Genomic DNA, 16,309 nt, shown 5'->3' on the forward strand with positions numbered 1-16,309 from the left:
CATCCTTTATATTTCGCGCGAACAATTCGCGACGCACCAGAAGATTCTGACGAATCGGATGAATCTTCTGAATGCGTTTGCACGCTATTGGCTGTTACCATAGTTACGGCGTCGATTTTTCCAGAACTGAAATGTCTAGATGCCGAGAAATTATCGAAACGGATGGAAATTGTCATAAATTTCAGCGCTTGATTATTCTGGAATAAGGACGTATATTCAATCCGTACTGTATTTATATGGTTCGATGCGAATGATTAATCGAATTCGTCTACGCGATAAGTTTAGGCCAACAAGATTGCTGTTTTGACAAAACTTGTCAGTTTTGGTCGCAAGATGATTGAGGCGAGTAAAAAAGGTTACGTCGCAATTACTGTCGCCGTACATTCCAGAAGTAAGTACAATACGTTCGATACGTAACCTATATTAATTGATATCAAGTTATAGTTTAAGGAGGTTACAGTTGATCGAATTCATGTATATATTATAGATTTAAGTGTGACACATCCAATGTACAAGAATAACATGAAACTAACCCTAATTTCCTAAATATAATGCTTTGGAAATCAATGAACATAAATTCTCAGGGCTCTGTTCCATAATCTGCTTCGAATTAATTGTGATAAACATACTTGAACAGTTTTGAGTTGCCAAAGAACATTCCTGTAGTAATTGTATTATCAGAGTTAGATTAGATTGCGTTGCCACGCTGTCGGAACGAGTAGACAGTGCTCAGCTTCAGAAGTAGATGTGAAAATTTCTGCTCTTGGACTAATTTAGTCTTTCGGTATTTGTATACAATTAGTAAACTATTGCGCAGACCAATTTATACATAGGTATTGATGTATGCTAATAATTTTAATTGGTATTAGCATGAGAATTGCTACAAAGATCAAATCATATCTTTAAACTTAACATACTTATATAATTTTTAGTAGCTCATAATGGCTCCAAAGGTGGAAATTGTACACGATGAAAAGTTAACTCTTGGCGAAGGGCCTCACTGGGACGAGGAAGCACAAGTACTTTATTTTGTTGATATAGATGAGTCTACTGTTTTCAAGTATGACCCTAGCACTAATAAAATCACACGGGTCATTGTGGGTAAGTGGCTTGTGTATAATTTTCAATCAATCTTGTTCGTATTTATAAAATATTTATAGACTATACAGGCAACATTTTTATCACTATGCATACTTTTGATAGGTGCTTGTGCACCTGAATGTAATTGTACAGTGAGGCAGAAAGTTTACAAAACTAAATTATATAAATAATGTCGAATATAGGTTTACAGCTTGAATAGATAATATCATCTAATAAGATTTACCCATATTAAAGCCATAGAAATATTATTTGTATATTTGCTATTTATTTATAATTAAAATTATTTGCATACTTACAGATAAACAAAATAAAACAACTATTGGGTTTGTCGTACCTGTAGCAGGTACCAAAGATAAATTTGTCATAGGATATGCAACTAAATTTGCACTTCTGACCTGGGATGGCGTTAGCACGGATCCAACCAACGTTGAAATCCTTCTTGATGTGAATCCAGGAGCTAAAGTTCGGTTTAATGATGGCAAAGTTGATCCAACAGGTGACCAAAATCTATACAGTATATTTCTGCTACTGTCAATCAATGAAAATCACAGTAAATAAAAATTGTAATATCCATAAAGTTATCCACGTTCATCCGTATTGCGTTGCATTTTATGTACTAAGTATAATCATTGAATCAGAAATTTGATATGTTTTTCACTTCACATACATAACCATGTTTCATTCGAGTTTATTAAATGGTCGTGGTGTTAGTGTGAACAACAGGTATAGTATGGAATGATTTTGAGGATATTTGTTTTTATTACTGATTGAATAAGCTTGATCATTTTTGAGTACTAGTATAGCATGTAATAAAAATTTACATGGCACCATGTCTTCAATGACCTTTACATTACATCTCCATAATCTATGATGTTCAACATTTATTCCTTGACTATTTGCAGCAATAGTGTGTTCACAAATTTATCTATATTCTGTTTTGAATTTCCAACACATTGCTCATGAGGTCTGACAAAAAATTCCAGGACGCCTGTGGGCTGGGACAATGACGTCAGAATATAAAAACGTGGGAGAGGAGTTAAGACATGGATCGTTTTATTCCTTAAGTTCAACTGGAAAATCATCAATAACGCATCTTACAAATGTAGGGATTAGTAACGGCCTTGCATGGTCATCTGATCGCAAAACTTTCTATTATATTGATAGTTTCAATCGGGCAATTGACGCATTTGATTGTGATCTTCATAACGGAACATTGAGTAAGTATTGGATCAGGTTTGCTGAGCATATGCATCAACGTTCTACAACACGGGATGTTCAATTGAAAAATACTTTCAGACGGTGCTATTTTAACTATATGTAATATCATAATTTAAATATTACAGAAAATCGGCGTACAGTTTTTGACACAATCAAAAACAAGGTACAGGGATTGCCTGACGGTATGACTATTGATAAAGAAGATAAATTATGGCTTGCCACATTTGGAGGTAGTGCAATTCATCAAGTGGATCCTAACACTGGTTCTCTTCTTCGATCAGTTCAACTTCCAGCAGCAAAGGTACAAAGCTAATAAGTTTATTTAAAACAGTAGCTACTCGGTACATTTAATCAGAATACCTTTATTGTTGATCCAATTTTCTCTATGCCCATGAATTCACCTTATTTATTTTATTTCTACCAATTCGTTTCCCAGATTACCTCAGTTACGTGGGGAGGGCCAAACTTAGATGAACTTTATGTGACAAGTGCTAGCGTACAGGATACGGAAGAGCATCGTTACTCAGGACGTTTGTTTAAAATTACTGGACTTGGTACATCTGGACTTCCAGGTGTGCCAGTTAAATTATAAATACATTATGGGATTTGACGTTGTGATAATTTTTTAAATCAATCATAATCAATCCGAGCTATAAAGTGCCTATTTTTATTTACGAGCAAGTTTGAGCTATACATATTTTGAGAATACTTTCTACCTTAGGCGAGTATTCACGATTGTACTAAATTATTTCACTATAAAGGTACTGTATTGTTTCGAATTTTCACAGTTTACTACCCCCGTTTGGTTCGACAATGCAGTGTTGGAAATTTTGGATCTTGTGAGCGACCAGCTATCATTGTGCAAAATAATGTTTAAACTCGCTTACTCTTTTCAATTTTTTAAATATGATTCGTTGCCTCAACACCAATTATTTTCGCAAAGAAAGTTTCTGCGTAACTTGTTAACCTCAGAAATAAATATTATGCTTTTATTGCACAACACTTTCTAATCTCAGTGTTATCTTTATGTTTTGAGATTTGTGTTCAGGCAATATTATACTTCACTTATCATGGTAAAGCGGCGCAGCACTGTACACATGATTGCTGATTACAAGTCTTATGTAAGCATTTCTTTCACATTATTTTATAAGTTTTATTTTCACTCTTCAAAAATAAGGAAAATATAAATAATTTCGAGTCTCATAATACCGTAGTAGGTATCAAAGATTATGTTGTGATAAGCTATGGAAGCAAGCTAGCCTTCTTGACTTGGAATGGCATCAACGCGTACCTCAATCAATGTTGAAACTCCCATCAATCTGCATAGGCGAGCTATAATTTAATAATATTTAAATTCTCACGGTTGCATCGGGTCATTTTTGGCCTCAGAAACTATATATTTCTTATGGGACGACAAATAAGTGCAACCACGAAGGGTTAATAATGACAGTGTTGTTTGAGTTGTTGGATATGGTTTAGCTTTGTGTTGGGGCTAATTTAAAACTCGTGTCTGAGATAAACAGAGAACAGTACATAGGTTGTACATCAAAAATGATGTGACAAAAATAGGAATTGTCTTCTCATGACCAAACTTTTTATTAGTTCAAAGTCTAAATAAGACAGTTGATCCATTTGATTATGAATAGGTATTGACATGAAAGAACGAATCAAGTATGTTCAAAAGTTTATAGCACGATTGCAAATGCCAGAATTATGCTACGTACTCTAATCCACTAATTTGCAACTCGATTGTAAATACAGAATTACAGATATGATTCGAGTTGTGATTAAGGTATCGGAATTAATATAAGCGCTCTTATGTTACTCGAATTGTTAAAAAGTCAATGACCAAGCTTATGTCATTCATTGTGTAGATTAGAGAAGTATATGAATCTTAGTCTGAAATACAGTACGTTTTAACCACATACTATAATCTAATCTTTAATTTGCAAACTTGTCTCATAACTCATAGAACTGCTACTTAAATTGTGGTACAACTGTTTGATTTTCCAGTTGCAGTTGCTGTTGTCTGAATTATAGAAGCTCTATTTAGAATTTTTGATACACACTTAAGAGAAAACAACTTCAAAGTTTCTTTTTTAATACCTTGTGCTACATTATTCGAAAAATTTATTCTATTAATGTTTACATTCTGCCAATAATTTACAGTGTCAAGTCATTCACTTATCACTCTGATGAAAAGTGCTCACTCTATCAGGTTATCAACTTTTTATCAGCTAACTTGATAGTGCTCTAGTTGTGAAATACTTCGATAATTATTTGCTATATTCTGACGGATTATGTTCACAGTTTCTGTTTCTTTCCAAACCGAAAAAGCAGGAACTTCGTACAATTTTTTCATCGAGCATAAGTGAAGGAATATTTCATTACGCATATTTTGAGTTGTGACTTTTGAAAAGATAGCTTCAACTGCCGTGTATTAAAATTCACCTAAAAGGTAAGCATTCATCTATACTAATATTATAAAGAGGAAAGATTTGATTTTTTGTTTGTTTGTTTGTTTGAAGTGAATAGGCTCCTAAACTACTGGACCGATTTAAAAAATTCTTTCACCGTTGGCAAGCTACACTATTCCCGAGTGACATAGGCTATGTTTCATTTTCAAAAAAATTAGGGATGCTTACTAAAACTTGAATAATCTAACCCTAGTTGTAAAAAAATAAACAAAAAACTTCCTTTAATCGCGTGCGCTGCGAAAACTATTAATGATAGAACAAAATGATGTGTTACAATTTTTTTACAAACTCACTGTAAACATTGTGTATTTTCTTTTATTACATTATTATATGCCCGTGCGAAGCCGGGATGGGCTGCTAGTGTAATATAACTTGAAAATGTATATTAAAATTGCTATAACATGCTAGTATTTACTGATTGCCTGGCTTAATCAATTTTTATAGGCACAAATAATGGCGCCAAAAATTGAAATTATACACGATGAACAATTAGTTCTTGGCGAAGGACCTCACTGGGACCACGCTGCGCAAGTTCTTTATTACGTTGACATACCTGAATCCATGGTTTTCAAGTATAATCCAAAAACCAACAAAATCACTCGAGTCATTGTTGGTAAGTAGCAAAAATTTAACTATATATAGTCCAACTTCAACTTGTAATTTTAAATACAACTAAATTTATAATTTGTATTCAATATGTGCTTACAGATAAACAGAATAAGACAAGCGTGAGCTTTGCAGTACCTGTAGAAGGTACCAAAGATAAATTTGTCATCGGGTATGGCAAGAAGTTTGCTGTTTTGACTTGGGATGGTGTTAGCATAGATCCAACTAAAGTTGACATCCTTGTTGAAGTGGATTCTGGGACTATAAACATATTCAATGATGGCAAAGCTGATCCCTCAGGTATGCAGTATATCCAAAATATATATTCCATTATTGTTTATTATTGAAACATTATTGCACCAAATTATCTTCGCATAATACTTCACAGCCAACTTCTATTCTATATCGACACTTTCATGATATGTGCAAGTAACAACATACTGATAAACCCACTTTTATTTACTATGTCAAATTGAATAATTGATTTAATCTGAAAAAATTTTAGGGCGTTTGTGGTCTGGTACATGGGAAATGGCCACATTCAAACCAGGTGTCTCAGAATCAAGAAAGGGAACGTTTTATTCTTTAAGTAAAGATGGAAAATCTGCCAAGGCTCACTTTAGTGGTGTGGGAATCAGTAATGGTCTTGCCTGGTCTGCTGATAGAAGAACTTTTTATTATATAGATTCTCTCAATTGGGCAGTTGACGGATTTGATTATAATATTGATACTGGAGAAATAAGTGAGTATTTATCATGGAATCGTCTTATTGCCTAGCATTATGGTATTTGTTACCCTTAAGAATACAGTTTGTCGGGAAACATTTTGTAACAATTATAATTCATGCAATCTAAAATATAATATCATGTCTCTTATGTATAATCAGATAAGAGTTATGAAAGAATACAAATTTTAAAGCGCATCAAGTAAAAAATGTTGTCTTCTATATCTAAATAGACAAGAGTTTAAAAAACATAAATTTTAAAGCAAATCGACGAACCATCTTTGACTTGAAAAAGAATAATATCAAGGGGTTGCCTGATGGAATGGCAATAGATAGTAAGGATAAATTGTGGTTTGCCACATTCAATGGTAGTGGAGTTCATCAAGTGGATCCTAAAACTGGTACCCACCTCCAGTTTGTGCAACTTCCAACAGCAGGGGTAAGGAAAAGCTCGTTTTGTGTAAAACTGATACGTCTCCATGTTCTATTTTATCAGTGATACCTTTTTCCAGATTACTTCAGTCGCATGGGGTGGACCAAATTTGGATATACTTTATGTGACTAGTGCTAGTCTGTATGAGTCAATAGACCAAAGCGATCTTGACAAGTCCTATGTGGGACGTGTGTTTAAAATTACAGGACTTGATGCATGTGGACTACCAGGTGTCCCAGTCAAGCTCTAAATACACAGAATTACATCTAACCTGTTAATAAAGGAATTACAAATTAATCCAGGAATCACTTCAATGAATAAAAATATTAATTTTAAGCTATTTTAAGCCTTCCAGGTCGCACTTATTTGTCCTGCCATAAGAAATAAATGGTTTCTGGAGACAAAATTGACCCAGTGCGACTGCAAAGGGTTAAAAACTATACTTCACTTGGGAAGTTTTTATAAAAAAAAAAAAAAGAAACAGAATCGTAGTTTTTAACGTTGAAGTTGCCGTTCAAAATTATTCGTTGCATACGAATAAGTATACATAAATTTGACAACAAAGGTATTCCTGATATTTTTAGAGCTCTTGAAACCCATGTTGATGCTTCTACAACATTGTAGAATATTTCTGGAGCTTTCCAGCAGATTTAAGAGTATTCTCGATGTTTCTAGAACATTCCAAGAATTTCAGAGAAGATTCATAACTGTTCAAGAATACTCTTAATATGTCTAGAATATTAAAGGACACTTTCAGAACTTTAAAGAACGTCCGAGGCTATTTTTGATGTTTCCTGTAGAGCAATCCATACCATTCCAGAACATTTCCGGATCTTTCGGGTGGATTTAAAAGTATTTTCGAAGTTTTTAGAACATACCAGAACTTTTCTGGAACATTGCCACAGGTTCTAGAATATTCTTGATGTTTTTAGATATATCAGAACTTTCGAGACCATTCTCGCAGCTTCCACAACATATCAGAACAATTCCGGAGCTTTCGAGCAGATTCGAAAGTATTCTCGATGATTCTAGGACATTCTAAGAACTTGAGAGTAGATTCACAACTGTTCAAGAATACTCTTAATATTTGTAGAATGTTTAAGGACACTTTCAGAACTTTCGCAACCGTTCGAACTTTTTCGGAGCTCTCCAGCAGTTTTGAAAGTATTATCATTAGTTCTAGAACCTTTTAACTATTTTCAAAACTTATGAATATTAGGCACTGATCTTGATTTTCATAATATTCTGTAACGTTTCGGAATATTTGAAACTGTTTTCGCAGTTTCGATTCGGCGTAAGTGAGCGCGACAAGGGTCAAATTGGGTAGAACTCGATATTATCTAAAATGTTTATACATCATGAAGGTATTTTTTTATTGTTTTTAACACTACACGCTCGCGCTTATTTGTCGTCTCATAAGAAATGCATGGTTTCTGGAGGCAAAAATGACCCAGTGCGACTGTGAAGGGATAATTTTGAGTTCATGGGTTCCGGTTAAGATTTAGAAAAGGCTTTGACTAATTCATTACGACTCCATCATTTAATCTACAAGAGTTTTTAAATCGTCTAATCTGCGGTCTAATGGATAGTAAATAATATAATATTATCTCCAAGTGGAAATGTTTTATGCAACCAGCTTTACGACACTGCTATCTCATAGTCTCGAACTTTTATGTGGCTTATGTAATATCATTGTAATTAAGAAAGGTGTAGCCTTTTAGCCATTTCTTGACTTGAGAAACAAGTATTATATCTATTGCGACAGATAAAGCTACTTTAATTATTTGGTGTTCAGCATAGTGCATGTATATTAGATTGTCTAATTCCATACAAATAATTCTGAGTCTAAATGTGAGTTGCAGCTTTATACATATATGAGGAAAAGAAGGTATATCATCATAATCCTAGTTCATTTATTCAATTGTGGTCACTTATTTAAATTGTATAACACTGTAAGTACAGTTTAATTATTTACAGCAATTTCATTAAATGGCTCCAAACATAAAAATTGTGCACAATGAGAAACTAGTTCTTGGTGAGGGTCCATACTGGGATCATGTTGCTCAAGTGCTCTATTATGTTAATGTATTGGAAAGTACTATTTTCAAATATGAACCAAGTACTGAGAAATTCACCCAAGTTATTGTAGGTAGGTTGATTTGAGATCATTTCTCGTCATCACCATGAAGCCTATACAAATATCTAATTTTATTTATATTTAATTTATACATCAATTCTATTCATAGATAAGGATAAAAAATCGAGTGTGAGCTTCGTTATACCTGTAGAAGGTATCAAAGACAAATTTGTCATTGGGTATGGAAACAAACTTGCCCTTTTGACTTGGAATGGTATCAGTACTTATCCAACGAATCTTGAAATACTTATCAGTTTGAATGAAGCAACTGACACTGTATTTAATGATGGCAAAGTTGATGCCAGAGGTGCTACATCTTTATTGTGATTATCATTGAAAATTACTGATTTTGATTTTGAAAATGATGCCAATGAGATTAAACCATTAAGTAAGTGTTTCTTCAAAAATTCTATGTGTAATTTGGATCAATATGTAAAATTTGAGGTCGTTTGTGGACCGGGACAGTATTCCCAGGTGTCATCACTGGATCCCAAGAACGACGCGGAGAGTTATATAGCATGAATTCACAAGAAAAGTGTGTCACAAGTCATGCTACTGGTATAGGAATTAGCAACGGTCTTGCATGGTCAACTGATCACAAAATATTTTACTACATCGATAGTTTGAATAATACAGTTGATGCATTTGATTATAATATTAACAGTGGAGAATTATGTGAGTATACTTGGTCAAATATTTGTATTATATACACATTTTTCGAGCTGTGGAAGCGTTTAGATTTAGAACTTCTTTTTACGATTATTTCACTAAACGTGATACAACATAACTGGATGAAAAGTATTATCTGTATCTCAAATTATTAAATAACATGTATCCATGAATTTGAACAAAACAGCAAACCGTCGTATAGCTTTTGACTTCGTGAAGAATAATTTGAAGGGGTTTCCTGACGGGATGACTATAGATGTAGAAAATAAACTGTGGGTTGCTGCATTCAATGGAAGTGCTGTACATCAAGTAGACCCTGAAACTGGTTCTCTTCTTCAATCTGTAAAATTCCCTACCTCACAGGTATGTATAAATAGCCAAATCACCATTAAACTAAACTGTTTTTTATGAGATAGTGTTAGCAAAACTGCCATGTGTGAAACGAAACACGCAATCCTTGATTTCTTAAATATAAAATTCTAATGGCTTTAGAATGGTGAGAAAATAATAAGCCAAAATAAATTATTGATTTCATAAGTCGTTCTGTTTCTTTCAGATAACTTCTGCCACGTGGGGAGGACCAAACTTGGATGAACTCTATGTCACAAGTGCCAGTCACTCGGAAACAGGACAGAATTTTTACGCAGGACGCTTGTTTAAAGTTACAGGACTCGGTACATCTGGTCTCCCAGGTTTCACAGTCAAATTATAAATAAATACTTAACGGTGAACTACAAAGGGCTTGATGATGTATATTATTCTACATAAAATAGCAAATACTTATTTCATAATGTTTATTAATCATTGGTGTGTGAAATTTTGCTGGAGGAATACTGAAACTAACGTTTTGTATGATGTGAATGCTTGAATTATTCGGCAATCTAATAAACATGTAACTGGAGATGAAATGATCAACCGTAGTTTCATAAACATTCATGCAATTCAGACCAATTAACTGATGACATATTGTATAATAGGCTATCAGCATTATTCTTTAGATACAGTAATATCTTAATTAACTGGAGAGTATGGATGATCTCCCTCACAACATCAAATGTTTATAAAAAAAATTATGAAAACGATTTCGGTGAAATATAATGTACATGTTTAAGAAATATTTCAAATTCAATATATCAAATGACACGTTGAGGTATATTTATGAAAAATTTGGTGTTGTATTAAGGTGGCCGTTGATTATATGTATGTGATTATTATCACGAATTAAGAATAATGATGTCAATGATATGAGATTCAGATAGGTATATCAAGGGTGTACAGACGAAACTTCATTCTCGATATTTATATTAAAACTTTATCTACCATTTGAAGATTCATATTTTCGAAAATATTCCGAGTTTAAAAATGCCCAATGAATGTAAATATGTTATGTAAAAACATATCCTGATAAGTGTCCCTCAACTTTCACTTTACCTAGATCGGTGAAACGAGATTCTATTCTGATTTTAGATTTCATCTATAGATAGTCAAAATTCATCAATCATGATTTGTAGGAAGGTATAACATGGTTAGTAAATTTACCTGACAATAAAACCTGTATGATTAGAGAGTGATGTGGTACTTCTAAGTTTTTTATCACTACCCATTTGAAGATTGTTACCTCCATAAGATGAAGTCTTGATTCTGAACACTCTATATATTTTAGATTTGATTAACTTGACCTTCCATGGAGCTCTCACTGATAGCTTGTCTTATATAAAGAGCAGTTGCGAAGGAAAACTTTTAGTTTGCAATTCTTCTGGATCCTGAGAAGTGAGAACTCTTCCATACTTAAATTTCATTAAGTTCGTAAATTTTTCGTCGCTGTAATTTTCTTTTCTGAAGCAAAATATAGATGTTCAATTATACCTTCGTTATTTTGAAGTGATTGATTAGATTAGACCTACATACATATCCAAAGTTATGACATTTTCTTTTGATTACCCCATCAATCGTTTTGCTATAAATTCCACGTAAAGTTCAAATCACAATATATAGTACTTCTAATCGCGAGAACATAAGTTGGCTACCATTTCAAATTGTACTTACTATTCACAGTAAGCTCGTTGCAAAGGTTGTGTAGTATTCTAAACATTATATTTGACTTGGTTTGAACATTTCTAGGTTTCACTAATAATGGCACCCCAAATTGATATTATACATGACGAGAAATTAGTTCTCGGCGAAGGACCTCACTGGGATCAAGAAGCACAAGTACTCTACTATGTTGATATACCTGAATCTACTGTCTTCAAGTACGATCCGAGCACCAATAAAGTCACCCGTGTGATTGTGGGTAAGTGGCTAGAACTGAACTTGGAAATACTTATACCAAAGCCATATGAATTGTACAGATAAGTTTATAGTTGATTTATAATTAAAATTCATTATATAATGTTTCCAGATAAACAAAATAAGTCAGCAGTGAGCTTTGTCCTACCTGTGGCAGGTACCAAAGACAAATTTTTGGTTGGACATGGTAAAAAAATAGCTCTTCTGACATGGGATGGTATTACCACAGATCCAACCAATGTTGAAATTCTTGTTGAAGTGGATCCTGGGACTATAAACGTATTTAATGATGGCAAAGCTGACCCTTCAGGTACCTGATGTGAATTGATTGGTGTACTTATCCTTATTCTGTATTGCTTCAGTAGTTAAGAAACTGTACCGATTGTATGTGATTGGATTTTTTTTTAATTCTAGGGCGTTTGTGGTCTGGAACTTGGGAACTAGCTACATTTAAACCAGGTGGACCTGAAACGAGAAAGGGAACCTTTTATTCTTTGAGCAGAGATGGAAAATCTACAAAACCTCATTTCAGCGGTGTGGGATGTAGTAATGGTCTAGCATGGTCTTCAGATACCAAAACGTTTTATTACGTAGATAGTTTTAATTGGACGGTCGATGCATTTGATTATAATATTGACAGCGAAGAGTTGAGTGAGTATTCAACCTACAATTTTGTTCAAACTTCTTATCATTTTTAATATTCATTATCCTGAAAATATATTTAATTTGAATGTACTTCAATAGAACTTTAGTTTATCCAATGTAAAATCATATCAGCTCTATTAATAGTACCATCCCTCTGATGTGTAAACGGAGGATAGTAATAGGCGAATCTAAATTTCACAGCAAATCGACGAACTATCTTTGACTTGAAGAAAAATAATGTCAAGGGAATGCCTGATGGAATGGCTATAGATAAGGAAGACAAATTGTGGTTAGCCACGTGGGGTGGCTATGCTGTTCATCGAATAGACCCTAAAACTGGTAAACCTCTTCAGTCTGTCCAGTTTCCTACAGAAAAGGTAAAAAATTATTCTCGAGAGCAAAAAAAAAAAAAAAAATATGATTGATGTAGTGATATTTTGAAGACAAAAATTTTTTCAGATTACTTCGGTAGCGTGGGGTGGACCAAATTTAGATGAACTGTATGTTACCAGTGCTAGCATATTCGAGTCGAAAGACGATCGTTATTCAGGTCGCTTATTTAAGGTTTCAGGACTTGGTATATCTGGACTTCCAGGTGTACCAGTTAAATTGTAAATATTGTATAATCCATAAGCCTAAAAACCACCGATCAAGTGTCCGTTTTTACGTGCTAATGTACCATATTGTGTCAAACAAAAAAAGCAAATCAAGAATCTCTTGCACTTTGAAAATTTATTGTGAATAATTGTATGCAATGCGTTTTCCAACATATTCTACATCTTCCAATTTTCTGATGATAACTTGAAATAATAATAATAACAATAACAACAATAGTAATAATTTTTTATTTATTGTGCATATAGATAACGTGCCTCCTATGCACCGACCATGCATTTGGACTATGTACCGCAAAAAAAACTAAAATGTTATGATATTATAATATCTCCTTAAATAAGTATTATTATCTCTTCAGTGTCAAATTCAACTGATATTGACTAAATTTGTCCCATAATGTCTATTCTTCTATCTCTACATAATTAATCTACATACCTATATTCATCACGTACAATTCGGGTCCAATTTGAATTGAAATATAGATCTTCCGAATGATCGACTATCGAAACTATCCATCGATTGTAGTAAGCTACCGTAATTTAGTCCAGAGAGAAACCTTTGGGTTTTGACAGGAAAGTTTCCGCAACAAGAATACGAATTAGTTCATAACGATTTGTTCGATTAGAATAAGTTTGCATCGGTAAAATAAAGGTACTGAATTTCGCAATGACAAGTATAACTATATCCGCAGTTCGTCCACGGACCAGTATTCTCGACAAGTCGTTGAGTAAAGGGAAAAGTGAGGTTAGCTTGAGTTGTTACGCTCTTTTGTTTTCCGAGCTTGTTCAATACTGCCAAAACCGTGTTTACACTGTGCCCGAATTACAGAACAAGTAAGTAGCCTATGATCAATAATATCTACGGTAATACCAGATCATTCATTAGTTGTATTAATCGACATTACTGATTGCCATTTGTGTTCTCGATTATTCATGTACGTTGTATGTAAATTTTGTAAACATTATATGATTTATAGACTGGCTGAAATGGGTGCTGAAGTAGGTCACAGAATGACCGACCTTCTTGTAATGAGAGAAAAAAGCGGGAAACGCGAAGTGAAACTATTGAGTGTCCTTCTTTTTATTAAAAGCACAGTTTGGAAATCACTGTTCGGTCGTGAAGCTGACAAACTTGAACATGCTAATGATGATGACCGAACCTATTATATAATAGAAAAGGAAGCTCTGGTCAATAAATTTGTTTCTGTTCCGAAAGACAAAGGGAGTCTAAATTGTGCATCATTTACTGCTGGAATCGTTGAGGCGATTCTTTCCGATTGTGGTTTTGTAAGTACTATCATATTCATACAAGTATTATATAATTACGTGGAAAAAGTTAATTTTATCAATACATGTAAGCAAATTACTTTATATTTTTTACTTACATTTTTATGTAGTAAGAATTTAATGCAGAATTTACTCAACTGTGGCGTAAATGGCATACTAGAATTAGGTTGAAACTGTTCTATACTTTGCCAACTCAAATCTTAACTTGGACATCATTTTCAGTTATTGAAGTTTAAACTATTTCAAAACTAAACCCTTCTCATTTCGAAAAGTGCTTCTGAGAATACTGGTATTAAATTCTTATGTAGAATCTACTCTGAATAAAGTATCAGCTATACCCCAATCTTCACACACGCAATATAAATGATTTCGTTAAGCTCTTGTGAATATAAAAATGTTGAAAACAATGGTGGACACATGCTGTTACCATTTCAAGCTTTCCAAACAGTGTCTTGGTTTCATTATCTAAAAAAATATTATCATATGAATTTAAAAATTCTGTCATATTTAATCCATCAAGAACTTCATTTCACTTGTTTTGTGTTCAAAGTCTATTACAGTTTTCCACTGAAAGAATCTTACTTTAGTTATAAATCGTTTACAGACCCGTATGTCATTTAGTAAGGAGACTTGTTTGTTTTTTGGCAGGTGGTTGACATGTACATACATATTTGTAGAGATTTTTGGTATAGATTACTCTAAATATTTTCAAACCCAGCAGACACAGTGTCAGTGATACATTCGACCTTTATACATAAATATGAACCATACTCAAATTTGTCACACAAATAAAAGTACAAATTTAGAAAGAAGCAAGTAAAAGTTATGGGATACTGTAATGTAAAGTTTAATAATTTGACATGGAATAAATCGAGCCATTGTCTTTGTATGAAATCTTTGATATGCATGGAAAAATGTTTATTAGTATCTAAGTACTTCGACATAAGTATTGTATCATCAACATCATTGACCTGTTCATACTCATCTTATATTTAATGCAACAAGAATTACTAAGCATACAATTAATTACAGCCGTTGATAGATTATTCTAATTGTGATAATTCTATTTGAAAAATTCAGAAAGTGAAGTTGGATCTATCTACGAATCCGTTATTCAGCTCCACTTTATATTTATCTAAATGTGTGAATCATACTGGAGATAGCAACAGTTTTGACCGATATTTTACATAGATCTGATTATACCATTTCGCTTTTATAAAAAATTTCTGATGATCGTTAGTTATAATCTGAATTATTCTTGACATACAACTTTGCATTTAAAAGCTAGAGGCAAACAACTCACATATTTCAAATCCAGTAAATTTCATTTGCTGTAACAATATACCGATGGTTGATCATAAAATATTCATCATCCTATTTCCAAATCATGTGTGTCTGCATGGGCGGATACAGATCTCTTTTCTGTTTATTTGCATTTATCAGTTACCAGGAGTGGTTCAGAGGTAGTTGGAATATGCCCTATGACTCACTTTCAGTCTGTAACCATTCGTCATTGTATTGGTATGAGGTATGAGAAGTGCATCACAAATCATGTTTTCACCGTTCTGTTCTTCAGAAAAATTTGTACCAATACTAAATGAGAACCATATTTGAGTTGTGAATATTTGCAAATGGAAATTTTTTTGCGATGTATAGGTGTTTTCAAAAAAATGATTTTTACTCGTGTTATGTTTACAGCCAGCAAAAGTGACTGCGCATTGGCACAAAGGAACAACATATATGGTGAAATTTGATCATGCAGTTATTACTCGTGATAAGCAACTTGAAGATCGTTAAATTAAATTGGTTCTGTAGGTACTTTTAAATTATGAATAATTATTTTCTCAATAAGAAACTTTGAGGATTTTTGATTCTATGGAATCTGTTATATTGATGTAATGAATCTGAAATATTAATGCAACAGATAGCTAACTTACGAAATTCATTGATATTACGATATGGAAATGAACTTCTATGAAATTGAATTAAATTTTATCCTTGTGCATAAAGGAAAATAAATTTAATTAAATCATTTGTGATGCAAAAAATTTCTTTCACTCCACACCAAATACTGTCCATTAATTATTCAGTAATCCTTACACCTATAAA

General features: G+C 33.2%; 4 protein-coding genes across 6 annotated transcripts; all 4 read left to right on the top strand.

The window, feature by feature from the left end:
• Positions 1–482: 482 nt before the first annotated feature.
• Positions 483–6,856, top strand: LOC107218652. The gene is made up of 12 exons (XM_015656585.2): positions 483–833; positions 933–1,101; positions 1,400–1,597; positions 2,085–2,318; positions 2,445–2,620; positions 2,756–2,891; positions 3,108–3,190; positions 5,241–5,409; positions 5,505–5,702; positions 5,908–6,144; positions 6,390–6,565; positions 6,639–6,856. Exons 2-12 carry the CDS (start codon positions 942–944, stop codon positions 6,807–6,809), a joined length of 1,938 nt encoding a protein of 645 aa, XP_015512071.2. The 5' UTR covers positions 483–833; positions 933–941; the 3' UTR covers positions 6,810–6,856.
• Positions 6,857–6,993: 137 nt separating this feature from the next.
• On the top strand, positions 6,994–10,802 carry LOC107218657 (regucalcin-like). Its single transcript, XM_015656591.2, has 6 exons — positions 6,994–8,447; positions 8,537–8,708; positions 8,806–9,003; positions 9,141–9,371; positions 9,553–9,728; positions 9,922–10,802. The coding sequence occupies exons 2-6, from the start codon at positions 8,549–8,551 to the stop codon at positions 10,075–10,077; spliced, it is 921 nt and encodes a 306-aa protein (XP_015512077.1). The 5' UTR covers positions 6,994–8,447; positions 8,537–8,548; the 3' UTR covers positions 10,078–10,802.
• Positions 10,803–11,028: 226 nt separating this feature from the next.
• Positions 11,029–13,030, top strand: LOC107218655 (regucalcin). 2 transcript variants are annotated; one of them, XM_015656588.2, is made up of 6 exons: positions 11,029–11,135; positions 11,487–11,658; positions 11,767–11,964; positions 12,069–12,305; positions 12,501–12,676; positions 12,759–13,030. In XM_015656588.2, exons 2-6 carry the CDS (start codon positions 11,499–11,501, stop codon positions 12,912–12,914), a joined length of 927 nt encoding a protein of 308 aa, XP_015512074.1. In that variant the 5' UTR covers positions 11,029–11,135; positions 11,487–11,498; the 3' UTR covers positions 12,915–13,030. The 2 variants fall into 2 exon arrangements, with proteins under 2 accessions (XP_015512074.1, XP_015512073.1); XM_015656587.2 differs by having other exon boundaries at positions 11,098–11,167.
• Positions 13,031–13,325: 295 nt separating this feature from the next.
• On the top strand, positions 13,326–16,234 carry LOC107218656 (trafficking protein particle complex subunit 5). 2 transcript variants are annotated; one of them, XM_046737740.1, is made up of 3 exons: positions 13,326–13,747; positions 13,891–14,200; positions 14,849–15,856. In XM_046737740.1, the coding sequence occupies exons 1-3, from the start codon at positions 13,581–13,583 to the stop codon at positions 14,900–14,902; spliced, it is 531 nt and encodes a 176-aa protein (XP_046593696.1). In that variant the 5' UTR covers positions 13,326–13,580; the 3' UTR covers positions 14,903–15,856. The 2 variants fall into 2 exon arrangements, with proteins under 2 accessions (XP_046593696.1, XP_015512075.1); XM_015656589.2 differs by lacking the exon at positions 14,849–15,856 and adding an exon at positions 15,899–16,234 and having other exon boundaries at positions 13,460–13,747.
• The last annotated feature ends 75 nt before the right edge of the window (positions 16,235–16,309 follow it).

The sequence above is a fragment of the Neodiprion lecontei genome, chromosome 4 (genome assembly GCF_021901455.1).
Source record: "Neodiprion lecontei isolate iyNeoLeco1 chromosome 4, iyNeoLeco1.1, whole genome shotgun sequence".
NCBI lineage: Eukaryota > Metazoa > Arthropoda > Insecta > Hymenoptera > Diprionidae > Neodiprion > Neodiprion lecontei.

Coding starts and splice junctions, on each gene's coding strand:
- LOC107218652 (XM_015656585.2), top strand. CDS start 942: ATGGCTCCAAAGGTGGAAATTGTACACGATGAAAAGTTAACTCTTGGC. Junction 2,621..2,755: donor TTCAACTTCCAGCAGCAAAG/GTACAAAGCTAA, acceptor TTCGTTTCCCAG/ATTACCTCAGTTACGTGGGG. Junction 5,410..5,504: donor AATCACTCGAGTCATTGTTG/GTAAGTAGCAAA, acceptor ATGTGCTTACAG/ATAAACAGAATAAGACAAGC.
- LOC107218657 (XM_015656591.2), top strand. CDS start 8,549: ATGGCTCCAAACATAAAAATTGTGCACAATGAGAAACTAGTTCTTGGT. Junction 8,709..8,805: donor ATTCACCCAAGTTATTGTAG/GTAGGTTGATTT, acceptor TTCTATTCATAG/ATAAGGATAAAAAATCGAGT. Junction 9,004..9,140: donor TGGCAAAGTTGATGCCAGAG/GTGCTACATCTT, acceptor GTAAAATTTGAG/GTCGTTTGTGGACCGGGACA.
- LOC107218655 (XM_015656588.2), top strand. CDS start 11,499: ATGGCACCCCAAATTGATATTATACATGACGAGAAATTAGTTCTCGGC. Junction 11,965..12,068: donor TGGCAAAGCTGACCCTTCAG/GTACCTGATGTG, acceptor TTTTAATTCTAG/GGCGTTTGTGGTCTGGAACT. Junction 12,677..12,758: donor TCCAGTTTCCTACAGAAAAG/GTAAAAAATTAT, acceptor AAATTTTTTCAG/ATTACTTCGGTAGCGTGGGG.
- LOC107218656 (XM_015656589.2), top strand. CDS start 13,581: ATGACAAGTATAACTATATCCGCAGTTCGTCCACGGACCAGTATTCTC. Junction 13,748..13,890: donor GTGCCCGAATTACAGAACAA/GTAAGTAGCCTA, acceptor TATGATTTATAG/ACTGGCTGAAATGGGTGCTG. Junction 14,201..15,898: donor TTCTTTCCGATTGTGGTTTT/GTAAGTACTATC, acceptor TTATGTTTACAG/CCAGCAAAAGTGACTGCGCA.